The sequence below is a fragment of the Mastomys coucha genome, unplaced genomic scaffold (genome assembly GCF_008632895.1).
Source record: "Mastomys coucha isolate ucsf_1 unplaced genomic scaffold, UCSF_Mcou_1 pScaffold7, whole genome shotgun sequence".
Classification (NCBI taxonomy): Eukaryota; Metazoa; Chordata; class Mammalia; order Rodentia; family Muridae; genus Mastomys; species Mastomys coucha.
Genome location: NW_022196913.1, coordinates 64,475,006 through 64,501,472, shown reverse-complemented (window position 1 = coordinate 64,501,472; position 26,467 = coordinate 64,475,006). Strand labels below are relative to the sequence as shown.

The window sequence follows — 26,467 nt, the reverse complement described above, 5'->3', positions numbered from 1 at the left end:
GAGAGCTGGGGTAACAGGCATGTCCCACCATGTCCAGTTGCGTAGTCATTTCTTTTTTTTTTTTTTTTTTTTTTTGTAGCATTTCTAGAAACTAGAAACAGCCAGAATTTGGGGAAGAACAGTGTTTACAATTGGGGAAGGAGGAAGTGAGAGGAAGGTAGCCTCTGTACTTCCTGGTGAGTTTATAAAGGAAGTTAACCAGACTTCGTGGACCTGACCTTAAGTCTCCATTAGAGGAAGTTTTTGACTGCGTTTAAAGATCGTTAATGATTAAACCCCTCTATGGTCCTATTCAGAGGTGTCTGATTTTAGTGTTCATTTCCGTCTTGTAGCTGGAAAGCAGTTATGGAAGATAGCCTTATCAGTAAAGCTGTTTACAGAAAAGTCCAGCTGTGGGTCATAGTTTGCTGATCTCTGATTCGGGAACAGCTTGAGACCAGGCTCAGTGTTTTTAAACTCAAAAGCAGGGTGATGACCATGGCCTTCCCAGACCTGGGTGCTGTGCAGGATCGCTCATGCTCATGTTGTGGCTTTTGAACTAAGTGCTCTCCAGTTGGCAGGCTGGGTGTGGGTGGAGCCCATCCTGTGGGCGGGACGGAGGTGTGGCCGAGAACTGTTTGGCGACTTTGTTCCCTAGGCAGGTTTTTGCCTGTGTGATAACACCACAGCACCACAGCCAAGAGCAGCTTGGTGAGAGGTTTTATTTGACTTACACGTTACAGTTCATCCCTGACGGAAGCCACAGCAGGAACTGAAGCTGAGACCGGGTCGGAACACTGCTTACTGGCTTGCTTTCCATGACCTGCTCAGTTTGCTTTTTGATACAAGCCTAAAGGTGGTACAGCCCACAGTGAGCTGAGCTGAGCTGAGCTGAGCTGAGGAGCTCCCACATCAATCACTAATCAAGAAAATGTCCCAGAGCCTTGCATGGGCCAATCTGAAGGAGGCATTGTTCTCAATTGGCTTCTCTTCCCAGATGGCCAGAGCTTGTGTCAAGCTGACAAAATACTGTCCGGCAAGCATGGCTATCCAGACCCCTCTCATCTGATGACTCACATGTATTTGGCTACATGATTAAAAATTCTGTGCGAAAGGAAAAACAAAAAAAAAAATTCTTTTTTGAGGCAGGGGTTCTCTGTGTAGACTTGGTTGTCCTGGAATTTGCTCTGTTCTGTAGATCAGGCTGGCCTTGAATTACCAGAGATCCCCCTGCCTCTGCCTTCCAAGGGCTGTGAATAAAGACATACACCTCTACCACTTGGCCTAAAAAAGGAAAATTTTTAGAAAGTGCCAGTGAATTTGATAGGCTATCTACTATCCTCTCTCTCTCTCTCTCTCTTTCTCTCTCTCTCTCTCTCTCTGTCTCTCTCTCTCAATCTCTCTCTGTCTCTGTTTCTCTCTCTCTCTCAATCTCTCTCTGTCTCTGTCTTTCTGTCTCTGTCTCTCCCTCATTACACCTGGCCAGATGTGGTGTCATATACTTTTAAGGCTACTACTTGGGAGGCAAGGGCAGGTGGATCTCTCTGAGTTTGAGGACAGGCTGGTCTACAGATCAATTTCTAGGACAGCCTGCACTACATAGAGAGACCCTGTCCAAGCAACAGCAATAATAAACAAACCAAAAAAAAGCAACAACCAACAAAAGATACCATGGAAGATCTCTATTTACCACCCTCTGGGTGCTGAGTCCCTAACCCAGGGCAGGGCCTTGCTGGTGCTAAACCCAGGCTACCATTGAGCTACATGCTCAGGAGCCTTTCTATTTCTAAAACAAAGGAGAAAAAATTTCATCATAGCATAGTGGCTACTGATGCCTGTAATCTCAGCACTGGGGAGGCTGCAGCAGGAGGATGACAGAGGATTCAAAGCCAGCCTACGCTACAGAGTGTGACCCTGTCTTTAAAAAACAAGCAAAATTATCTTTTAAGCAAGTATTGGTTTTAACCAGCTGGTTATTGTTTTTTTAAAACACAGTAAGTCAGTAGTTGAAAATCCACAGAGGTTTTTCATGGCTTTTCTGTTTTGTGGAGAGTTTTATTTAGTTGTGTGGGCCGGGACTGGAGGCTTGGGAGCTCTAGGTCAGCCTGGTCTATACAGTAGATCTGTTCTCTTGATGCTAGCCTGGTCTACACAGTAGACCCATTCTCCCACTCCCACCACCAAAGACTTTTAAACACTAATGGCTCTTGCGTTTACTGCGGGAGAGCCCGGAGCAGGGAGGTTTACAAGGTTTAGGTGGTTTAGAGTTTGATTAAGTCTACAGTGGGGGAAGAAAAGCTATAGCCCTCATCCATCTTGGCCACATCTCTCCATTTCTGTCCTTCAGTCACCCAGCTGTGTGGCCTTGCCAGCCCATGTTGGCCCTCCCAAATAGCTGCTTTCCTACCTGAAGTCATCCTTTCTCCCATCAGCAGGCTGGTCGTCCCCGGCTTTGTGGTTTGCAAACCTTTCTACGCAGTCACGCTCTGGGTCACACCGAGGAGTTCTTTTCTCTGAGGTCACACTCACAACCATGCTCTAGTGTTGTCTGTCAGCTCTGCCACAGCACTCAGTGGACTCGAAAGAGAATAGCCAGCAGGACACTGTGCAGTAGAAAAGACGTGGGGTTTGTCACCGACCTGTCCCTTGGGATGAGTCACTTTCCTGTCCCTGCAACCAAAGCTCCTGATGGAATCGACTTAAGGAAAGGCTTATTTTGGCTCCTGGTTTCATGGGTTTTTTTTTTCAGGCTCTCGTGGGTCCTACCCCATCTTAGCCTGACTGACGTGTGCCTCCCATCCCTGTCCCTCTCACTTGTGATGGACACGGAACTGCTCACACTCCTACACTTCCAGCATGGCATTGCTCCACTTCGGAAGGCTGTACTGGGGTGACTGACAGCTATTCTGTCATCTGGGATGACAACTATTCTGTCATCTGTGAGGGCAGATGGCCAAAGCTTCCCTTTCCTAGGGCCAACTTAAAGCACTCTCTGGGAACCCTGAAAAATGTTGGAAGACCTCACGTGATATGGAAACGAGGTTTGCTATTCCTGTTTGCAAGCATGAGCAATCTCAAATGATACTGGAGATAGGAAGGCTAAGCTATGCCCACTACACAGAAAGCAGTTGGGTTGAAGGGATATGGTTCCATGCAGAGGATTCCAGCTTATCGTGTCTGGGTCCCTGGGTGATGCCAGTCCACATGCCTCATCCCTGAGAGCTGGCTCTCACCACTCAGGCACCTAGACCTTTGGCTTCAGGCTCTGGTTTATCCTCTTCATAAATGGTTACGTGTGTGTGTGTGTGTGTGTGTGTGTGTGTGTGTATGTGTGTGTGTGTGTGTGTGAGAGAGAGAGAGAGAGAGAGAGAGAGAGAGAGAGAGAGAGAGATGAGAGCTCATATGCTCACATAGTTGCCTTCCTGTAGATACTGAAGATGGCTGTGGTCTGTGTCGGGGATGCTAGCCTTAGTCTGGAAACTCTAAGTGTGTTTTTATTTGGCAGGTTCTCAGCCCTGGTTCTAAGATGATAGGATTGGGGAATGGGCGTCGCAGCATGAAGTCTCCACCCCTTATCCTGGCCGCCCTGGTGGCCTGTGTCATTGTGCTCGGCTTCAACTACTGGATTGCTAGCTCCAGAAGCGTGGAACTCCAGGTATTCTGTTTCTTTAGAGTGTATGAACACCACTAAATGTTCAGAGCCTCTGGGGGACGGTGCCATGGGTTCCCTGTTTATTGTCAGCCAGTACCTTGGGTTCCAACAGCATGTGCTAATGGTATTTAGCTCTCCACACCAACCCCCTCCCCCAGGTGGGTCCCTCCCTCTAGCCCAGTACTTCGGACTCTGTGACTACTGAGTTGCACATCATACCTCACTCTGCTTCCCCGTTGAGTGTTTAGGGCAGACTGGAATGTTGGCTGGCAGAGGTGAACTGGACGGACACTGTCCAATCCTGTTCGTCAGTCCACTGAAGAAACCAAGGGCCACGTGGGTGGTAATTTTAGGTTTCCCACATATTACGGCCAATTGTAAATGAGGCCATGCCACCCTGGTTGGGTTTCTTATTGCTGCTTGGTTTGGTTTTGTTCTAAAGAGTCATCCATGAGAAGGGGTTGAGAAAATGCTTCCATAATACGGGCCTGTGGGCAAGCCTGTGGACATTTGTTAGTGACTGATGTGAGTGAGCCAATCCCAGTGTGGGGTGGTGCAGATATTGACAGGACAGAGCATGACACCCCTGGGCAGTTACAGAAAGAAAGCGGGTTGAACAAATAAGCAGGAGCAAATCAGTAAGCAGTGCTCCTCCATGGTCTCTGCTTCAGTTCCTGCCTCCAGGCTCCTGCCAGTGTGAGTTCCTGCCCTAGCTTCCCTCAAAGATGGGCTGTGACCAGGATGGTTCAGCCAAATCAACCCTTTCCTCCCCAGGTTGCTTTTAGCTGTGGTGTTTATTATAGCAATGGGAACCCTATCTAAGACATGGAACAGTGACAGTCTCTCGCATGTGTCCAACGAAAGTATTTTAGCAAGTTCCCCTGCCCCTGTGTCCTCCGGGTAACCTTCCATCCACCACCCCTTCCCTTGTCTGTTCCCCGCTGGGCCACAAGCTTTGGTCCTGTGACGCCTTGGATGAGGGAGCTGGCAGTGTCTCAGCTAGCGCCTTGGATCTTCATGGCTGTGGCTTCCTTCTAGACACGCATCGAAGAGCTGGAAGGCCGGGTCCGCAGGGCAGCTGCAGAGAGGGGTGCCGTAGAGCTGAAGAAGAATGAGTTCCAGGGCGAGCTGCAGAAGCAGAGAGAGCAACTCGACAGGATCCAGTCTAGCCACAGCTTCCAGATGGAGAACGTCAACAGGTTACACCAGGACGAGAAGGCAAGGCCAACCATCTCCCCATTGCCCTCTCCTGAGGAGCGATACCTCCTACCTGTCTGTATCCATCTGTATGTAGCCTCATGCCGTGGCATAGAGGTGTGAGCAGGCTAGTGCAGTGGTTAGTTGTCAGTCTGTCCTCAGGAGTGCAGTAGCCACCAGCCATGTGAGGCTGTTGAATGCCTAACTGTGGCTCAATTTAATTTTGACTAATTGAAATTAAGTTGTCAAATATGTCCAGTGACTGCAGTATTCACTGGCATGAGTTGGTAGGGAAGCGGACTTGGGCTGAAGTTTTGGGAATTGTGTTCCAGGGTCAAGCAGATCCCTGGGTGGGTCCCAGGACGTGCTTACTCTCCTTCCTTTTTCGCCTGAACGGCTGGGTACCCCATCTGATAGCTGGTATCTGAGGTGTGCCACATTCTGAAACTTTTTAAGCACCTGACTCATACAGTTGTGGATTTAGGGACACTCTGGATGCCGTATTTTTAGGTGAGGTATGAATGAGTCAGGTGCGTGTACATATGCTAAAATCTGGAAAACCTTGATCCTGAAGTACAAGCGGCCCCAAGTGTTTCCCCAGCAGAGTGGGCAATGAACAGTGAGATGCCCTTGGCCAGCACCGGCTTCCCGGAGAGTCTCACAGCTTGCTGTTCAGCTGCTGGGTTATCAGTCGGCCCATCAGATTCTCTGCTGTTTATGCCCATGGTGGGGTCCTTTGAGAACTCACGGAGGAGAACTTAAAACAATACATGCATTGTCCCAGACTCTTTGGGCATCAGGGCTCAGAGACTCATTTCTAGAAGATTGTCCCCACATTCCTGTGTCCCCAATTTTGTCTAGGTTCTCAAGTCATGTCATAGCAATGAGAGTCCTGTCAGCTGACCCAGAGGTTGCAGTGTGAGATCAAGTGTGTGTGGCATGGCATCTATGAAGGTGGCAGCCAGGTCCTGTCTTCTCAGCGTTTTGACTTTTCCTAACTGAGTAGGGTTTTGTTGTTGTTTTTGTTCATTTGTTTGTTTTTCGGGGCTGGGTTTCTCTGTGTAGCCCTAGCTGTCCTGGAACTAGCTTCACAGACCAGGCTATCCTCAAACCCACCTCTTCTCTTCCCTGCTCTGTGCGAATGATTTAAAAGTAAAAGCCAGTGGAGAGATGGCTCAGTGGGTAAGAGCACCGACTGCTCTTCCGAAGGTCTGGAGTTCAAATCCCAGCAACCACATGGTGGCTCACAACCATCCATAACAAGATCTGACGCCCTCTCCTGGGGTGTCTGAAGACAGCTACAGTGTACTTAGATATACTAATAATCCTAGCACTTGGGAGGCAGAGGCAGGCAGATTCCTGAGTTTGAGGCCAGCCTGGTCTACAGAGTGAGTTCCTGGACAGCCAGGGCTACACAGAGAAACCCTGTGTAACAAACAAACAAACAAAAACAAAAAACAAAAACAAAACAAAACAAAAAGGTAAAAGTCAGTTTGACTAGATCTAAGATTCCTTTAAATGAGTTGACAAAAATGTTGAACTAAACTATTTTTTATTTTAAGATTTTCATATTTTATTTTATGTGTATGAGTGTTTTTTCCTGCATGTAAGTGCTCCAAGTATGTGCCTGGTATGCCCAGAGGCCCAAAGAGGGCACTAGATGCCCTGGAGCTGGGGGTACAGATGGTTGTGAGCTGCCATGTATGTGTTGGAAACTGAAGTCAGGTCCCCTGTAGGAGCAGCCACTGATCTTAATTGCTGAGCCATCTTTCAAGCCCCTGAACTAAACTATATTTATTCACACTTGCTGGGATTGGTGGAAGTTATGGCAGCTTAGAACCTTAATGTTCACTGTATGCCTTTCACCCAGATTGCTGCCCTGCCCAGAATTTGAATAAGGTTGTATCTTGGGGTCCTTTGCACTGAAACCAGCTTGTTCAGGATTCGGTGACATGGACCAGGGCATTGAGGAGATACGAGGTACCACCTGAGAAGCTTTGTATATGGAGGACCCAACACTAATATCACATGCGTGGGCTCCACCCAAATGTTATCTATACTGTTAGACGGGGGTCTTTATATCCCAGGCCACCTGAGAACTCTGTGTCCTACCGCCTCTGCTTCCCAAATGGTGGGATTACAGGTTGTTAATCTCCCTGGGCAAGAATGAGACCACTACCATAATTTTTAAGCCAAATTTGAACCAAGCTTTATTAAGTACTGACCAGGGATTGGACACCGGCCAGGTCCATACCTCCGATTCCCAGAGAAAGGCTGCAAATCACACCAGTCTGGTGCTTATAAAGGCAAAACCCACAGAGCTAAGTGTTTCCGGACTTCATCCGACCGGGATGAGCATACCTCCTGATGTACCTCCCGGCTCTGTGTGATCAAGCACATCCTATGCCGTTGGAGCAACCAACCTGGTTTACAAAAGTGAAAACGCATGGCTTGTTATGTGACCAACAGCCCCCAGCAGTCCAGGAATGATCTGTCCTTGGGCAAGTGGGGCTCACAGGTCAGAGGCATTTCATGTTTGTCTTATAGATCTCTTAAGCACATTAACTAAAACTGAAAGCATGACTTTAGCACCCACAAGATGTGCACAAAGTACCGTGCCTGGCACCCAGGTACTATATAAAGGTCATAATCATTTCTAGAGTTGGGTTGTACCTGTTCCCTCTCAGTCTCCTGTCTTTCTCTCTTGCCTCTAAAGCTGGTGCTGTGAGCTTGAATACCAGCCTTCCAGCTCGTACACATCTACATTCATGTTTCCGGTGTTTGCTCAGGCCTCAGTCTTTCTCCTTGTGTCCTTTGAGTTCCTCACCGAGGGCACATCTAGTTCTTTCCTTGCCAAGGCCACACCCTTGCTAAGCTGATGTTTGATCAGGCACTCCTCACAGAGGTGACTTTCCTTGCTCTCAGTTTCCCTCTGTTGATGGAGGGCTGTAGTGAGCTGCTCTGCCCTCCTCCTGGGGCTCTTGGAGTTTTCAATGCTTGTGGAGTTTCTCCAAGTCCAGTCTAGGTCCACTATCAAGCTGTGACAGAATTTATTACATTCTGCCCACATTCAGGAAATGAAAAATAATCGAGAGTTATATGTGTTAAATTTGTTTTATGAATCCATTGTTTCAGTTAAAAAAAAAAAAAAAACGAGTGTATATAAATGTTTGCACTGACGTGTAAGGTAAACTTTGTCCTTGTAAATTATGGCCAAAGGAGCCTGGAAGATTCAGGGAGAAATCCAGATGCTGACTGGCTAGATTATATCAGAAACCTATTTTTCTAAGCGCTATTTTGTTCTGTTTGTATGTGTGCCTCTTGCATGGCTGGTGTCCACAGAGGTTAGAGAAGTTGTCTGGTTCCTGGAATTGGAGTTCAGATGGCTGTGAGCCACCATGGGCATACTGGGAATAGAACTCTAGGTCGTATCTGAGAGCACTGACTGCTCTCCAGCCCCATGAAACCTATTTTTATGAGCTGTCATGTTGTCCCAAAGCCCCCTCAATGTCACATCTGTTGGCCCTTAGTTCCTGGTGATATTTTTGTTCTCTCCTCACTGTTCCTGTCTAAGTAGAACTATTTAGTTCCTGTCTTAGTCAGGGTTTTACTGCTGTGAACAGACACCATGACCAAGGCAGCTCTTATAAGGTCAACATTTAATTGGCTGGCTTACAGGTTCAGAGGTTCAGTCCATTATCATCAAGGCGGGAGCAGGGCAGCATCCAGGCAGGCATGGTGCAGGAGGAGCTGAGAGTTCTACATCTTCATCTGAAGGCTGCTAGCGGGATTCTGATTTCCATGCAGCTAAGATGAGTGTCTTAAGCCCACACCCACGGTGCCATGCCCACTCCAACAAGGCCACACCTCCAAATAGTGCCACTCCCTGGGCCAAGCATAGACAAACCATGACAGTTCCTCAGACCCTTTAGGGTCTTTCATGATGTTAGCTGACACTTAATGAGAAGCTCAAGGGTTTAGTTACCGAATGAGTGGAAGGAAGTCCATGACTCCATGTTCTAGGTAACTTACGTTTGGTTTTGAAGGAAGAGGAGACCCTCTCGAATATTTGGATGGTCATAATTTTTAGATGCAGAAGTCTTTTCCCATATGAGATGTGGAGTTAATGCAGGAGTCAGCACACAGAACGGTATAAGGGAGTATGAAGGGTGGGAGGGACAAATCCGAGCTGGCTGATTGGGTGGCGTATTGGGAGATAATCGGGTATATGATGGCTAGTGCCACTGACACGCTTGACTAATCCTTCTTCCATGGATGATCTCTTCCACATTGCCGTCACTCACGTACATAGGTGGCCATGTCCTGAGAGCAAATTTGGATCTTTGAAAGGCAACTGACCAACTTGGGTTCCCTGTCTTGAGAACTTGAGGCCATATCCCAGAGACTCCGTGATCTTTGAATAGTTCTGGCTGAGTGACCCTTCTCTAAAATGCTTGAGACTAGAAGAGTTTCAGTCTTGAATGTCTAAATTACATATATGGATATTTGCATAGATTTTCCCAGTTGAACACCCTAAACCAAAAGCCTCCAAACTCGAGAATTTATTGAAGGTGAGAGCTTCAAATTTGACTTGATGGCACGTACCTGCCTATTATCTCAACACCCGAGGTTCTCCCACAGTGGGTCTCCATTCCCCACAGAGGGTCTCCATTCTCCACAGTGGCCGGTCATTCCCCATAGTGAGCCACCATCTTCAAGCTGACTGGGTGTAAATGTTTCAAGCAGTGTCTATGTAGTCCAGGCCTTTCAGTGCATCTCTCTACAGATTCATGTCTTTGTAAAATATGGAATTTCCTAAGGCATCTCTTTTATTCTCAATCATAAAATTCTATTGTCTCAGTCATCACAAGGACACACCTGGGATAAAATCTGTATTTACTCGGAATCATCAGCAATCACAGTAACTTTAGTCTCACAAGTTGTCGGGCTGGCTCACCCTCCATATCTAAGGGCCAGGCACCAGTACAGGCTCCAGCCTGTGTTGTGGCCGCCCACTTGGGACTGTTCGGAAAGCAAAGCTCTGCATTTGACACAGGTACACCTTGGTTTTGGTCCCGCATCTCAGGTTACTTTGAAGTGGTGGTTAAGTCCCTGTAGAACCTGCTTTGTTGGGAGCAGTTTGTTTTTCCTATACCTGTGTGGCCTGGAGTTGCTGACAGTCATCGGAGACTTGGCCATAAGTCCATTAACTGCACCTGTCACCTGAGCGCTCACTTGGTTGCAGTGGCAGAACTTGTTCATCTTTCGCACACACCTGCCTGACTTCCTTCCACTGACCAGGTGCCAGGAACTCACATCCAGCCAAGAGGAAGACTTATGCATATGTCTGCCAGATCCACCGGAACAAAGGGCCATCCCAGAGAGTTTATCCTTTCCCATTGTGTGGCTGCCTGCAGTTACTCATACGAATGGGTCATCTGGAATGGGGATCAGGGCCTAAAATTAAGGGTACCGGAAATGCGGGAAAGGTTTGAAAAAATTAGACCAACACATGGTGTGCTTTCCGCTCGCCATCATTCATTGCATTCATTCTCCTTGTTACAAGCCAACAGGTAGATAGGTAAAGCAAAACCCCTCCCCCAAGTTCGTCAGCAACTTGGCCCAATCAGCAGCTTCATCTTCAGCCTCTGGAGGCGGGATTTCCGCCATAACTGGAATTTGGAGAGAGGCGTGGCAATTAGCAGGAGGTGGGCAGAGAGGAGTGGCTATCTGGCAAGGCGGGGTCTGATAGAATCAGCCTCGGCTGTAGGAGGGTCATACCATTGCCCGAGGCCAGCAGCCCTCATTTGTTAGTGGAGTTTTGTTTTTCTTAAAAGTGTGTGTGTGTGTGTGTGTGTGTGTGTGTGTGTGTGTGTGTGTGTGTGTGTAAAATGCACATGCCACAGGAGTGCTTGGTGTGGCCTCCTCTGTTGCTGTCCTCTGCTTTGCCTTAGAGGCAGGGTCTCTCCTAGCCTGGACCTGTGATTTGTCAGTTAGGCTCTGGTCTGTCATGTGGCTGTTGGGATCTGAATTTGCACAGCAAATCTGCTCCCAATCTCCTGCTCACCATCTCTGCAGCCTCATGTTTTGGAGATAGCCTGAAGCTTACTCTGTGGCCCAGCCTGCTCCTACACTCACAGCAATCTTCCTGCCTCGGATTCCTGAGTACTAGAGATTAGAGGCATACGCCATGATTTCCCAACTCTGTATGTTCCTTTAACAGGTGCATTTATGGGTACATATAAAACAAATTTGTCTTCACTTGTTTTTAGTCATTAATTTACTTATATTTAGACTTGGGATGTGGTCCTCCAGTCAGCCTCTGGAGTGTTAGGATCGTAAGCATGAGCCTGCATTCTGCTTGCTTAAAACACGTTTCTGAAGTTGTAAGAGGCAGCGGAGCTTGGGGTTTTTAATTGGTGACAGAAGCCTGTAAATATTCACTTGTGTGGCTCTGCATCTTTGCCTAAGGTTGGATGAGTTCATTCTATTATGTTGCTGTCCGAAGGCTGACTTGGGGTCTGGTGACATCCTGGGTCTATGGGACAGGGGCAGGGTATTTACTGTCTGGGCCAGCTAGAGGAAGAATCTAGAGAGATCCTTCACTACTCAGTAGCCCTGTCGGGACAAATGCACATCTTCCTGCCATTTTGCTTGTGCTTGCTTGCCAAACTTTAGTCAGAAATAGCCTCTGTCATTGTCTGTGGCCTCCTCTGCTTGGCTGGTTCCTGGCAGCTGTGTGTCTGCCTTGACGCTTCTACTTTTTGTGTGTGTTAATTTGCCTTGCAGCACACAAAGAAAATCCTTAGAGAGCATTTCCTCTGTGATGGAAATTAAGTTCTCAGGAGAGAAAGGACTGAATGGGAGGTGTGAGGGCATGGGGAAGAAGCTGCAGAGGCCTGCCTGTTCCTTGCTTTGTGCACAGGAGGAGCTCGCAGATGAACAGTTGCTGGTGGAGCTTGGGTTCCATCCTAACCACACAAAATCAGGAGCAGTGGGGAGGTGGAAGGAAGGACTGGGCCTCTGGCTGGGTGATGCTCATGCACAGCGCCCTAGGGTGCACTGAGGTGCTGTCAGCTTCCTGGTTTCTCCCCAGTGACGCTATTCCTGGGGTGTCTGAAAGCTTGTCTACTTGCCGCAGATAGGGAACTAGCAACAAACCCAAAGACACCACCAGGTCCACCGTGGGGAGCCAGTGCGTTTTCTTGGGGTTACTTACAGGAGATCCAGACGGGTTTGTTTCTGTGGGGGAGCCACTCACCCACGTGAATGCATCTTGCTGGTATCAAAACCTTACTAGGAGTCAGGTGGTGGTGGCACACGCCTTTAATCCCAGCACTTGGGAGGCAGAGGCAGGCGGATTTCTGAGGCCAGCCTGGTCTACAGAGTGAGTTCCTGGACAGCCAGGGCTATACAGAGAAACCCTATCTCGAAAAAAAAAAAAACCAAAAAACCAAAAAAACAAAAACCTTACTAGGAATGACTGTGGAAAGTGGAATTGAACCTCTCAGACTTTGAATGAAGGAAGGAAGGCTGGATAAAATGTACCTGAAGCACACACTGAGGCAGGACCATGGCGTGCATCCTCCACCAGACAGCTGTGCATGGCCGGAGGGCTGTTGTGCCGTGAAGCAGAGCATTCCATTTTTAACCTCACTTGATAAGAACCTGGGATAGAAGTGTGTGAGACGGGATGGCAGGTTACTGGTGGCTGTCCTGAGAAGAGGGGGTTGTTGTAGTGCAGGGAGGAGCCATTCCCAGAGGGTGTGTCAAACCTGGAAGGAGTATGAACGGGTACTCTGGGACTTGGATGGCCGGGTATATTCAGACTTGAGGTTAAATAGGCCAGTCAGGTGGGAGCAGGGGAGAAAAGTGCCCTCCCCTGTCAGGTGGCTTTTGGAGTGCCTGAGGTAAAAAGCCAGCACATTGCAATTAAGTGGGAGTTTGGTAGATTCTACAGGAGAGAATTGGGGTAGGATTGTAGGAGGGAGTGGCAGAGTAAAAGCAGGTTTGTATTACCCACTGCAGATACGTTTTTATGGGGAAAAGTCTGTCAGGCGATTCAGGTACCTTGCAGTCTCGCTAGGTTTCTCAAAATTCTCAATTTGCAGGTTCGATTTAGAGTCACAGACAGGTTTGTAATTTAACTCACGTGATTGACAGCCCACGGAGCAACATGACGTCGAGTATGTGTTCATTGAGTGTCTCCTGCACTCAGTTCTTCTTTTCCCTTGAGGGAGTGTCTCTGCAAGTGGCCACACTAGCCTCAGGAGAGCCCCCAGATGCCCGCTCGATCGAAGACCTAAATACAGTTTGGATTATGCCGTGGAAGCCTTCCACACAGAAGCTGGTGTCTTGCAATGTGAGGTTAGCTCTGCTGGTTAGTAGCTGAACAAACAAGACAAGTGCGTTGTTCTCTTCCTCTGGGTAGGATTGTGCCCTAGTCCTTCTGCTGCTGCTGTAAGAATATACCTGCCGGTGGGTGTGCTGCCACAGGCCTTTAATCTCAGCATTCTGGAGGCAGAGGCAGGTGGATCTTTGCTGTTGGCAGTAAGGGTGCCTCGGGTGCACATTGCCCAGTGCCGTGGGCAGATGTAAAAAGGCTTCGCCCTTGAGGTTGGGTGTTGCTTGTTCTCTCTGCACCCAAGATTGCCTCGGTGAGCTGTAATTGTCTCTCATCACCTCCTATCCTTCGTTCATCATTGGTTTCCCCGTGTTTGTCACCAAACCTATGAGCTTTGACATGCATGCATGCTGATCACATGGGGTCTGTCTTATAAGTGAGGGTTTTATTGCTGTGAAGAGACACCGTGACCACAACAAACTCTTACAAAAGAAAACATTCAGTTGCAGCTGGCTTACAGTTTCAGAGGTTCAGTCCATCCATGTTCATCATGGCGGGAAGCATGGTTGAGGTACAGGCAGACACGGTGTGGAGAAGGAGCTCAGGGTTCTGTATCCAGATCAGCAGACAGCAGGAAATGAACGGTTTTGAGCTCCTGAGACTTCAAAGCCTACCCTCTAGTGACACACTTCCTTCAGCAAGGCCATACCTCCTGATAGTGTCACTCCCAATGACCAAGCATTCAAACCTGTGAGCCTGAGGGGGGGGGAGCATACTTCTTTAAAGGAGCACAGGGACCCACGTGACATGCCCACAGTTCTCTTTACATTTCCTGACCTAACACCACAAGGGAAGCACCCCAGCAACACGTTGGTTTTGACACATTGATGTCTGCAGTTTCTCAGGGTTTAGAACCCAGGGTAGATCCGTTGCCTTTCTCAGGCTGTGACAGAGGGGGAGAAGTGCTTAGCTGGCTCACAGTTAAAGCCCAGTCCATCATGGCGGCTGTCACATGGCCAGGCCTCGATGTTTCAGTTTACCCTATCTAGACTCTTAGGTGGTTTCAGATCCTCTGCACTTGACAAGCAGTATTAGTCATTACAAGTGGCATCATTAGGCATGTTTGGTCATGGCCCTGTTGTTAACTTGCCATGAAACTCTGATCTCCAGGCAGGGCGTGACCACTGCCATCTTGAAACCCACACCTTCTTAACATTGAGCTGACGACCATTGACTTACAGATAGAAGCAAAAGGCTCAGTGGCTGCTCACAGGCAGCTCATGAGGTAGGCACTGAAGGCACGAGGGCCCTCCCTGAGGCTGTGTAGGTGGTTAGTTAACAGCTCCTGGAGGGTGGGGAGCCCCTGTTGAAGTGGTATACCTGCCTTAAGTTGTCAGTGTTCTTGTGTGTAGCGCTCGTCTCGGATTCCATTACGTAACTTGGTTAAACTCACTGACTTACCACTCTAGACTTGGAAGTGAGTTAGTCTGCCACTGGTACTCCAGCTGGGATTAATAGTTTTGTGTGTGTGTCCTCAGGGAACATTCCCCAGTGTGTCTGTAATTAGCTCAGGCACAGATCACTTGAGTACAAGGGTCACCTCCAGCACAGGAAAGAAATATGGACAAGATTCCTGTTTGGGGACAATACAATGTGGCCATCCCAGGGGCTCTGTGCAGGGATTCTTCAGTCACCTGTGTCCTAGTCGTGAAGCCCCTTGAGGCTGAAAACCTATAGCTATAGGCCTCCAGCCCACAGATGGCCTGTCTCCTGGATGGGCAAAGCAAGCCAGGAAGATTGCAGACTTGCTGGTGCCAGCATGTCCTCCTTCAGAGACAGAGATGAGAGTCCCTGTCTTAGTGGCTTCCTTGCTGTTGTAGTGGATGCTAGAACCGACCTTAGGCCCCACGCTCGGCACCAGAGCTACAGCCTTGAGTAGTGCCTAGCCAAGGGAAGTGGAGAGGAGCTGAGGGTCATTATGAGAGGTGCTGGGTGTGCCGCGGGAGTGTGCATTGCCAGGGAGTGGACTTTGCAACCCTCAGAAAACTGCCATCATCACATTGCCTGCCATCCATCCATCCATCCATCCATCTATCCATCTATCCATCCATCCATATATCTATCCATCCATCATCTATCCCTTCATCTATTTGTCCATTCCTCCCTTCCTCCCTCCATTATCCATCCATCCCTCCATCTATCCATCCATTCCTCCCTCTCTCCCTCCATCCATCATTCATCCATCCATCTCTCCATCATCCCTCCCTCCCTCCATGAATCCCTCCCTCCCTCCCTCTCTCCTCTCATCAGCACCTCCACAATCCCTTTCCTGGGGATCCTTGGTTCCTAGCAGCCAGTTTTGGCTTATAGCTCACTTTCCACTGGGTTCCCCCTTACCTTGGGGATGGGGACTCCTTGCAGCCCATAGTCTGCAGAAAAGATCCTGGGGTGCACGAGGAGTGCCCTGGCCCTTCACTAAGCTGCGTCTTCCTGCTCAGCCTAGCTGTGAAGGTGGAAGGATGGTGCTCTCCTCAAAAGGCTCAGGATGCCCTGGCAGGAGCTGCTTTGGTTGTGTGGTCAGTCCGTATGCACCAGGTGTTTCCTCCACAGATGGTGTTGAGCTTCAGCTGCTTCCCTTTGGCCTTGACACATTGGAGGCAGTGCCCAGCCACTGAGCCACAGCTAGGATGCTGAGTGCCTTTAGATGAAGCCAGAGTGTAGAGCACTTATTGCCGTGCCCCTTGGTGCTCGTTCACTTGGACATCTCACGCATGTGCCGGGCTGCTGCATGAAGGAGTTCCTGGAGAGGGCCATTTGTCTGAGGATCACCATGCTTTGCCTGTCTCTCCACCTCTCAGCATAGCCAGAGTTCAGCTCCTTGGTGCTTAGAACACTAGCTGTATAGAGGTAAAGAAATGGTATGGTCATGAAGGCCAGAGGTTTTCAGTTTAAGGAGCATGTGGGGAGGGTGGATTTGTAGGCAGAGCTGGTTCAGGCCAACACTCCCCGTGAGGAACCTCATTGGCTGCAGCTGTGAAGGAGGGGAGGGCCTTTCCTGCTCACTGGGTGGTTTGACTGTGGCCTATCTCCACAGGCTCCTGCCCAGGGGGATTGGCCCCAGCTGGCACGCTAGAGACAGGTTACTGGGGGCATCTGTAATACTGTTTGCTTCCCACTGAACCACTCCCTCCCTCTTAGAGGGGAGAGGAATGCTCAATACCGAGGACTAAGCCAGGAGGCTCAGAATGATCACGAAACTTGGCCTTCTGAAGAGGTTACACAAGAAGGAATTGTGAGGGGGGTCTTTAGTGGCGCTTTCCTGAATGCTGACTGCTGACACAACAGTCTCTGTTAGCCCTGCTCTTGTAGTAGCCCCTCACCCATGTTGCTATCACCCCTCCACTTCCCCCCCACCTCCAGTAAAATTGAGTAGGTCACCTAGCTAGGATCCTGTTGTTGTGACTGCTGGAAGTGAGCAGTGTATTCTTGTCTTCCCAAGAAAAGTTGTAGCCAGGCAGTGGTGGTGCACGCCTTTGATCCCAGCACTTGGGAGGCAGAGGCGGGCAGATTTCTGAGTTTGAGGCCAGCCTGGTCTACAGAGTGAGTTCCAGGACAGCCAGGGCTATACAGAGAAACCCTGTCTGGAAAAAACAAAACAAAACAACAACAACAACAAAAAAGTCCTGTGACAAGGCCAGGGTCACAGTGACAGAAAGCGCCACCCAATTCATCATGAAAGATAACTCTCCTCTCAGGAGAGATGGGCTGAGGAGACAGAAGAACACCGAGGACATCAGAAGCAAAGCTGGGGGACCCAGGTGAACTGCAGTCTTTGTGCAGAGGCTTTGATGTGATGGAATAGCTGGGGAGAGGAATCCCCATTCCGAATGCCAAGTCCTGGGAGGAGGAGGAGGGGTTGGGGGGAGGGAGGTTGCAGAATTCTGCTCCTGAGGCCTTTGCTTCCAGGTTTCCTGGGACTGGTTTGTTGTGACTCTTGATTGTAGCGGAAGGTTATGTCAAGCATTGACCTGTTTACAGTCTACTTTGTTAAATAACTGCTAGGATGTTGATGCCCAGTGAAATCACTAGAGACTGCTCAGACAGCATCCCTTCCTTAAGTGACAGGCGGCAACAATGTTGCTTTATAGGCACAGCTGCCACTGTCACCCTGAAAAGCCCAGCAACATCTTCATGTAAACTATTCAGCATTCGGGCACCTTTCTGTGAATTTGCTTAATCACAGAGTTTTCTCAGCACTGACCAGCTGTCCCACCATAGCATTCTTGTTTCTATGGGAACATGCATTCAGTGACTGACCCACTTTGGCTTTGGGGGGCTGCAGTGGAGTGTTTGGGGGTGAATGTGAATCCAGTGGGATATGATCCCTGAAAGTCGGTCTACTCTTTTCTGCTCAGCTTCCTGCTCTTCTTCCCTCAGGCTCTTTGCTGGCCCAGGCCTCGAGTGAGCATCTGTTAAGGTCTTAAACTGTCTGTGTCTGTGTGAGGTGATCCCTACCCACGGCTGACCTTTGTGAATACTGTGTGCACATGGTACACATACGTATGTGCAGGTGAAACACCTATAAAACAGATGTTTTAATATATCAGCCAATGCTGTTGTCATGATTATTTCTAATACTGTGCAGCTGTCACACCCTGGGGAAACACTCCCCATCTCTCCCGCCAGCCCCAGGAGTTGCTGGTGAACTTGTGTGTCTAAGATTTGCTCCTGTTGGATCTGTATGGCGTCCTTTGGTATCTGCCTCCCTTCTGGGCTTCGAGCTTCAAGGCCCCCCACCTGCCACTGTTTGAATGCCACTGAGCTGGTTTTCCAACCATCTAAGGCAGACAGGACTTGTCTTCAGGCCAGAATGGCTGGGATAAATGTGTATTCTGGATACCTAACAGTTTAATTTCCGGTTCATTCGGGTGACACTTCACAGGGACACTCAAAGTCACTCAAAATTAAAATACGAGGAAAAACTGATTATTAAGAGTAGAATCGCTGGGCGGTGGTGGCACACGCCTATAATCTCAGTACTTGGGAGGCAGAGGCAGGCAGATTTCTGAGTTCGAGGCCCGCCTGGTCTACAGAGTGAGTTCCAGGACAGCCAGGGCTACACAGAGAAACCCTGTTTCGGAAAAGCCAAAAAAAAAAAAAAAAAAAAAAAAAAAAAAAAAAAAAAGTAGAATCTATTATTACTTGAAAATAATTGTGGAGTGAATATAGCTGAGTACGTTATGTGGTGGATGAGAACGTCACAGTGGAGGCAACCAATTTGTGTGTCCTAGATACACGTGTGATATACACTCCCCAACCAAACCAAACAAGCTAGGAAGCATTCTCCGTCCTCCTGACCACAACTCCACATTTTCTATATTTAAAATTATATGCCACCTCAGTGGCATGTTCTGGCTCCGTCTTCGTATTCTTAGGGAAGACATCTTTGGTAGAATAGAAGCTGTGTGAAAACAGAAATGCCTTCGAAATCCTCAGGCTGTCACGGTTCCCAGGCCATCAGAAGCGACGTGGCAGCTGCGGGTCAGCTCAGTGAGGAACATCGGTTCCCCTTGGGTAGTGGGCCTCCTTGTCATGAAGACCTTACACGTAGCACATGCCTCTCCCTCCACCCTCTCCCCAAGCCCTTCCCAGACTCCTGAGGTTTCTCTTGTGACTGGAGTCAGTCAACACTTTCCCTTTGTGACTAGCCTGCCTTTTCACTCCCCCCAGGTCTTTGAGGTTCATCTATGATGTAGCATGGGTCGGAACCTCCTTTTTAAAGGTTATGTAACGTGCCATATGTCCATACTGATGGGCTCTGAGGTCGCTTCACCTCTTAGCTGTGGGACTCACCACAGTGACTGTGGCTGGGCAGGTAAGGCCTGAGGATTCTTTCTGGATTCTCTTGCATGTGTTTTCCGAGAGAGACTGTGGGCTCCTAGGACAGATTCAACCATGCAGTCTAGCAAAGGCTTGCCTTTCTTTTTCTTCCTCCTCTCCTGTTGCCCAGGGCAGCAGGAATTTTGAGCTGGTTCTATTATTAGAGGGGTCCTCTAATCCCACATTCTGCTCCCCTCTCCACATCTGTGTAAAAGAAACACTTCTCTAGAAAAGCCTTTCTGGTAGAGGACTTTTACCATTTTGGGGGCTTCTCTGCCGTTGCCCAAATCACTCCTACAGCAAGCACCAGGCTTGGCTGCATTTCATCTCTCAGCACAGGTTCCTGTGTTGCTCAGGCCTCAGGGTCTGTAGAGGCTGTGTCAGAGTGGGTTCCAGAGGACGTGGGAGGGGACAGAGGGAGGTGCTGGCAGCTTCTTCAGTGGAGAATAGATGAAAAGGTCTGTTTTGAGCAGTGTGTTGGTTAGTAGAATATTCCTCTACTGAAGATGATGTGGTAAGAAACTTCCGTGTTGCCACAAGCACATTCACCTCTGTGTTAGTGAGTAGCCCTTGCTTGTGTGACTGCTCTGAGGGTTAGGGTTTGTCTCCTTTCTCTCATGTGTTTGCTTGTCAAGCGCTGGGCCCTTCAAGGAGACTGAACCATTAGATGTGAGGGACCGCTTGTCAGGGACATTGCCTCATGGGATTATGGAGGCTAGGGTGGGCACAGATTTCCTGTGAACTGGAGATCCTAGGATACAGGGGTTCTAGTTCACTTCCCTATCTAAAAGCTCCAGAACCGGGGAAGACAGTGATGTAATTCAGAGCTCTTCACGGTAGCCCTGGAATCCGAAGAGCAGACAGCCTGGGGCTCTAGACTGACTCAGCTGGGACTCTGGAGCATGCCCCATGTCCCATATGTTCTCCACAGCACCAAGCTCACTGGATGGTACTCTTAAAGCGCGTGGATCTTAGTCTCTCAGGACACAGATCCTGCCAGGATGCAGGATAAATACTCAGAAGCACATAGGGAGACTCTAGGGACTCCTTAATCCTGTTGCACTAATGCCTAAAATTAAGTATCTCAGGTGTAGCTCCTGAAACTTGTCTTGCTAGCGTCCTAGCCACTTGCAGGGCAGCTGCTGGGAGCCTACATCTCTGGAGTGTGTCTGCAATGATAGCATTTGTCTGTTTCTTCTTTACCCGCATTGCTATTGAACCACTGGAACAAGCTGTCCCTTAGGCCCTCGTGCCTGTTTCTTGCCGTGGGATGAAGGCCCGTCCAGCTCCTGATGCTATTACAAAGGGCAAATTAGCTGCAGGTACGAAGTAGCCGAGATTGTCAGATCCAGAGTCCTCAGTGTGTGCTGCCTCTTCCCTCCATCATGTCAGGGGCGCGGGGGCTGTGTGTGGCAGAAGCTTGCTGCCGAGCAAGTCTGTGGCTTGGAAGAGGAAGAAGCTATGCATGGCAGGGAACTGGGATTGAGGCACTGGTTGGATTACTCCTGCAGGGGTGGCTGGAAAGCACTTCCTTCACCGTGGATGGAGAGTGCAACGGATCGATCGATCCATCCATCGGAGTGTGGCTCTCCATGCCTGGCCACCCTGCTGCGGGCTAGGTGTGGTTCCCCTTCCCTGACACTTTGCCCTGAAAGCTGAGTTGCCCAGCTAGGCAGTCTGATTCCAAGTTTGTTTTTCCTTGCAGGCAATTTTAGTAAATAACATCACCGCGGGCGAGAAGCTCATTCGAGACCTGCAAGGTAAGCCCCACCCCGCTCTCCAGCCCAGCAGCTGCCCCAAGGAAGAGCCAGCCTGGCCCAACTCCCACGAGGGTCTCAGGTGGCTCTGGCACCGTAATCTTGTCTTAGAAGCTATTGAGCCATCGTTAAGTTAATGTATTCTTTACCCACCTGTCCTTATAAAATATTACTGTGTACACTGCGAGTTATGATGGAAAGAATTCGGCCCTTTGGTTTATGGATCTTTAAGAAATACTGGGATGGGGTGTACTGAGGGTGGGACACTCGTGCAGTGTTTGCAAGACCTTAGTATTTGCAGTCCCCACCAGCAAATGAGTAATGAAACTGGAGGAGTACTCAGTACTCCAAGACTCTGGGTACCCGAGGGAAGTCTCACACCTGACCTCAAGCAGAGGTCAGAAGGCACAAACGAGTTTCAAACTTCGTATAGTTTTCTTCAAGCTGTGTGTATAAGCACATATTGGGTCTGGTAAGATGTCACAGCAGGAAAAGGCACTTGCTGCCAAACCTGATGACCTGAGATTGATCCCAAAATCCACATATGTGCAAGGAGAGACTGACTCCCCACCTTTGATCTCTACATGTGGTGGTGGTCCAAGCATATACACACACGTAAAAAAACACTAGTCATTAAAATAAGTTCTAGTAGACATTTTTAATAGGGTCAAGGTGCCGGCTTCTGTGGGGGAGTTTCTGGTACTGGGGGTGTGCTGGCAGGGCGGGGCTACCCTCTGCTGGCTTCTGTGGGGGAGTTTCCGGTACTGGGGGTGTGCTGGCAGGGCAGGGCTGCCCTCTGCTGGCTTCTGTGGGGGAGTTTCCGGTACTGGGGGTGTGCTGGCAGGGCGGGGCTGCTGCCCTCTGCCCCTCTGCTTCCTTCTGTGCCAGTTGTGCTCGCTTGTGGTTCTGTTGTATTGCTGTTGTTTTTTGGTCGTTTTTTGTTGTTGTTGTCGTTTTTTTGAGACAGGGTTTCTCTGTATACCCTGGCTGTCCTAGAACTCACTCTGTAGACCAGGCTGGCCTTGAACTCAAATCCTCCCAGGTGCTGGAATTAAAGGCGTATGCCACCACTGCCCGGCTCTGTTGTGTTTTTTTGTTTCATTTTTTGAGACAGAGTTTCACTGTGTAGCCTTAGCTGTCCTGAAAATCACTCTGTAAACCAGGCTTCAAAATCACAGAGCCAGCCTTCGCCTCCCCAGTGCTAGGATTAAAGGCGTGCACGGCCACTACCAGAGTGGGTTCTTGTGTGTCTTATGTGCCTGAGTGGCATGATGGCCACGGCCAGAGTGGGTTCTTGTGTGTCTTAAGTGCCTGAGTCTTGTGTGTCATATGTGCCTGAGTGGTGTGACAGCCACACAGAGACCAGTGAGGTGACTTGTCCTTTTGGCTTAGACCAGTTGAAGGCGATGCAGAGGAGTTATGGCAGGTTGCAGCAGGACATCTTCCAGTTCCAGAAGAACCAGACCAGCCTGGAGAAGAAGTTCTCCTATGACCTGTGAGTTGGGCCCAGTGGGGAGGTGGACAATACCTCATCATGTGGAGCATGTGAGAAGGGACTCAGGTCCTTTAGAGATGAGCGTCCTATTTAATAAGCATAAGCCAGCAGGGCTCATTATACAGAGTAAGTAGGAAAAGTACATTTGTGTACATGTATGCATATGCTCACATGGGAACACAAACGTGCGTGTGCATGCATACACACACACACACACACACACACACACACACAAGCAGACCTCGGCAGGACATGGACTGTCACTATATCATGACATTTATGTATCATAAACTAAAGCACCGTTGTACTGCTTTGGCAATCTGGACACTTTAAAAATGTCAGGTGTGAACTGGGGGCGTGTCTCAGTGGTTACGAGCACTGGCTGTTCTACCAGAATACCCAGGTTCAGTTCTTAGCACCCACATGGTAGCTGACAAACGTTTGTAACTTCATTTCCAAGTGACCTGATACCCTCTTCAGACTTCTTTTTTTTGTTTGTTTTTTTTTTTGTTTTGTTTTTCGAGACAAGGTTTCTCTGAGTAGCCCTGGCTGTCCTGGAACTCACTTTGTAGACCAGGCTGGCCTTGAACTCAGAAATCCACCTGCCTCTGCCTCCCAAGTGCTGGGATTAAAGGCATGCGCCACCACCGCCCGACCCTCTTCAGACTTCTATGGGCTCCCGCACACACATGGTACATATGCATACACTCAGGTATATACACATACATACAAAAATAAGTATTTTTCTTAATGTCAAGCATGAGCTAAAAAAAAATGCCTAGAATATTGTGGCAAGACATTGATAGGCTGTTGCTGGATCTTGGTGTGGTAGGTGGCTCATGCCTTGAGAATCTCTCACATTTTACAGTGAGAGTGGAGGAGTTTAATCGAACAATGAAGCTTCCACCAGGAAGACAGTAAAGGACAGATCCCAGCGTGGAGCCTACCGTCTGTTTAGTTTTCCACCAGTTTAGAGAACAGTGATCCGTGGGAGCTTGTAGACTCACAGCCCAGCCTTTGAGCTGCTGCCCTTTCACACACTGACCTGGTCCATGCTTGTCTGTAGGACTGCAGCCACTTTCTTGTTTGTATTCTCTCATGTACTTGCCTTATACACACCAAGTTTGTATAGCTACAAAGGTGTTTCATTGTTTAAAAGGTACATGGGCATTTATCCTTCTACAAGACAGCTAGGTTTAGCTTGTCTCTGGACGTACATTGCTAAATTCCTTGATTTCTTTTGTTTCATTTTGAAATGGGTCTTCCTGGGTAGCCTCACGTGTATATAGCTCAGCCTGGTTGGAACTCATGATCTTTCTCCTACCCAAGTGCTGGGATCACTATACAGTACTTCCTAATTGCTTCCTAAATGTTAAGCAGGCTGTGCAGTCCCCATCGGCTGGGAATAGTTGCCTCCTCATACATACCAGCCTCACAGCATCCCCATGTTCTTTGAAGTACCAGTGACTTGCCTTATTTCTTCCTGTCTACTTCAAAACCCAATACTATAGAAAGTGTGAATTCTGGAGCACATTCATGGGTTGTGCAATAACTGGGTAGCGCTGAGCACGGTACCAGTGGGCAGGGGTTCAATATGAACACTGAGGTGGCTGCAGTCTCACTTGTTCTGGCTTTTCTCCAGGCCAAGACATTGCTATGTATTGCATAACCATTGCTATCGTGACTATAACTGCAGATGACCTGAGCAGACACTCAGCATCGGGAGACATGGTCGATTGGACTGTGAAACTGTGCTGCCCTCCTGCCTGTCCCTTCAGAGACTGGGCAGTATCTAGAGACATTTTACTCAGACTTGAGGGAGGGGGTGCTACTGGGATCCAGTGAGTAGACACTGTCGAAGATTCACACTGCCAATACAGCTTCCCACAACCAATTTGTGTCTAGCCCCAGACATTCACAGTAAGCCTTGGAAACTGAGCTAGTGAAGTCAAAACATTACATACAGGTCAATGTCAAATGCCCTAGTCTTACAACCTCTAAAAGCCCCTTGCAGCCAACACTTCCCCCAGTTCAGTAGCCTCACTTGGTAAGTGTTGACCCAAGATTTCAACCTATCAGAAGTCAGCCATGGGCCAAGGGAGATGCCTGTGTTTCAGCGCAGGCAGTGACTATGGTGCCCTGGGTTGTGTTTCATTTTGAAATGGGTCTTTCTGTGTAGCCCAAACTAGCCTCAAGTTTGTATAGCTCAGCCTGGCTGGAACTCATGATCTTTCTCCCACCCGAGTGCTCAGATCACTCGCTATACAGTACTTCCTAATGGCTTCCATGGGGACGCTTGTTTCTGAGAGCTGAGCAGCTTTGATGGTAGGTCTTTTTGACTAACAGTGGCTGCCTCACTGCTTGTGCTTCAGGGCCCTGCTGCAGATGCAGGACGCTCTCAGAAGTAATGGAGACTGATGGAAGCTAGAGATAGCTGACTTTAAGTGTTCATGAACTAGAGACAAGATGTAAACACCTCGTTAGCAAATTTGTTACGTACATAAAACCCTACGTTGAATTGAGAGCCCCTCCAGGAATCCCTGCACCGACCTCTGTCTATCTCCAGGAACACTTCAGATAGCCACAAGTGGAGGGGAAGGCTTTCTCCCCTCCCCTTGCACAAGTTCATGTTGTTCTGGGAATCAGCAGGTATCCCATGTGGCTGTTCCTCCTGGCACACACAACTGAGTGATCACTGCACTCACAAACGAAGCCTTCCTTGCTATCTCTGAGCACTGAGTCATCTTCACACACTGAGGGAGCAGCTGGCAGCTGCTGGTGTTGGAATGTTGCAGTGACAGCCCTGGTCCTGTGTGACACCATCACAGTGATGAGTTCTTGTGCTGGGTGTAGGGATCCTCAATGGTACTCGAGGATCTCCTTTGGGCACACACATGAAAGAGCCAGCCTGGGACCTCCCAGGAGTTAACGCTGACATAGTCTACCTTGTGTCTCAGGATCTAGGTCTTACACTGAGCAGCCTGTTCATTTCCCCTGCTGCTTTTGAGATGGAATGTGGGGTGTGGATACCATTACATTCCTGAGAGATGGAGGGAGGCCCTTCTTGCTTACTTCTGTAGAGTCAAAAGCAAGTGAAGGTGGAAATCCCTCTCTGAAGGCATCAAGGCTCAGGAGAAGATGATGGCTAAGTTTCTTTACTCATCGGGTTCCAGCCCCTGTATGCTAGACCACCACCTGCGGCTTGACTGATCCTGGCAAGTTTTTCAGTGAAGTTTTTGCTTAATTCCTTATCTGTTCGAGTTTCCCGTTATCACAGGATTGCCTTCTGTGTGATCCAAATATGCTTTGTGTTGCCAAAGGATATGCTCCAAGTTACAGATTGAGGCTCCAAAATGCTTCCAACTTAGGCAAGGCAAGGCCCCAGTGTGGGCCCTGGAGTCTTCCGGAAACTTGAGTCTGTCTTACGGCCCTAGCTACAGCAGGCAATAGAGCACCTCTTAGCTTCCCCATTTCCTAAGCAAGTGGTTCCAGCTCTGCCTCTGCCCTTTGTTGGAATGCTCTTACAATCCAGGTGGAAGGTGGTGCAAGCTGGCAGAACATCTTAGTTGAAGGTCTCTGACAGCTAGGTTTCCTCCAGTCAGTCTTGATGCTACTCAGAGTTCATTCACTTGCCACAGGTTTAAGGACTCAAGTTTCTAAGACTACTCCACAGACCAGTCACAAGTCCTGGGTATCCCCCAGCCAGCCACTTTGACAATGTACATACAAATTCAGAGCTACCCAGTGGACTCCTTGGTAATTCACCATAATCACTCACAGAGCCGAGGACAGCTCTCTTACTATCAGAGTTTCATTACAAAGGGTGTCATGGGTGAACAGCCACCGATAATTATAAGGCAAGATCTGAGGAGGCAGAACTTACATTTCCCACAGAACCAGGGAATCCATGATTCTGTTTTTTTACCATCTAAGAAGGTGTCAAAGCTCAAGGTCCAGAGGTGGTAGCTGAGGTTGTTATGTAGGCAATGATTGCTGATATCATTGGCCATATGATCGAGCCCCAACTCCAGGCCCTTTCCCCTCCTCTAGGAGGTGGAACTGAATATTTCAATCCCTATCCTGAAAAGTTCAGCCCATTAGCCGGGCGGTGGTGGCGCACGCCTTTAATCCCAGCACTTGGGAGGCAGAGGCAGGCGGATTTC

General features: G+C 48.9%; 1 protein-coding gene across 1 annotated transcript in view; it reads left to right on the top strand.

The window, feature by feature from the left end:
- Golm1 (golgi membrane protein 1) overlaps positions 1-26,467 on the top strand; it is a 39,643-nt gene that overhangs the window by 5,652 nt on the left and 7,524 nt on the right. Inside the window, exons 2-5 of the mRNA XM_031359502.1 lie at positions 3,485-3,634; positions 4,670-4,849; positions 20,758-20,812; positions 22,202-22,304. Coding sequence (XP_031215362.1) covers positions 3,506-3,634; positions 4,670-4,849; positions 20,758-20,812; positions 22,202-22,304 — 467 coding nt within the window. The 5' untranslated portion in view covers positions 3,485-3,505. The remainder of the gene's footprint in view (positions 1-3,484; positions 3,635-4,669; positions 4,850-20,757; positions 20,813-22,201; positions 22,305-26,467) is intronic.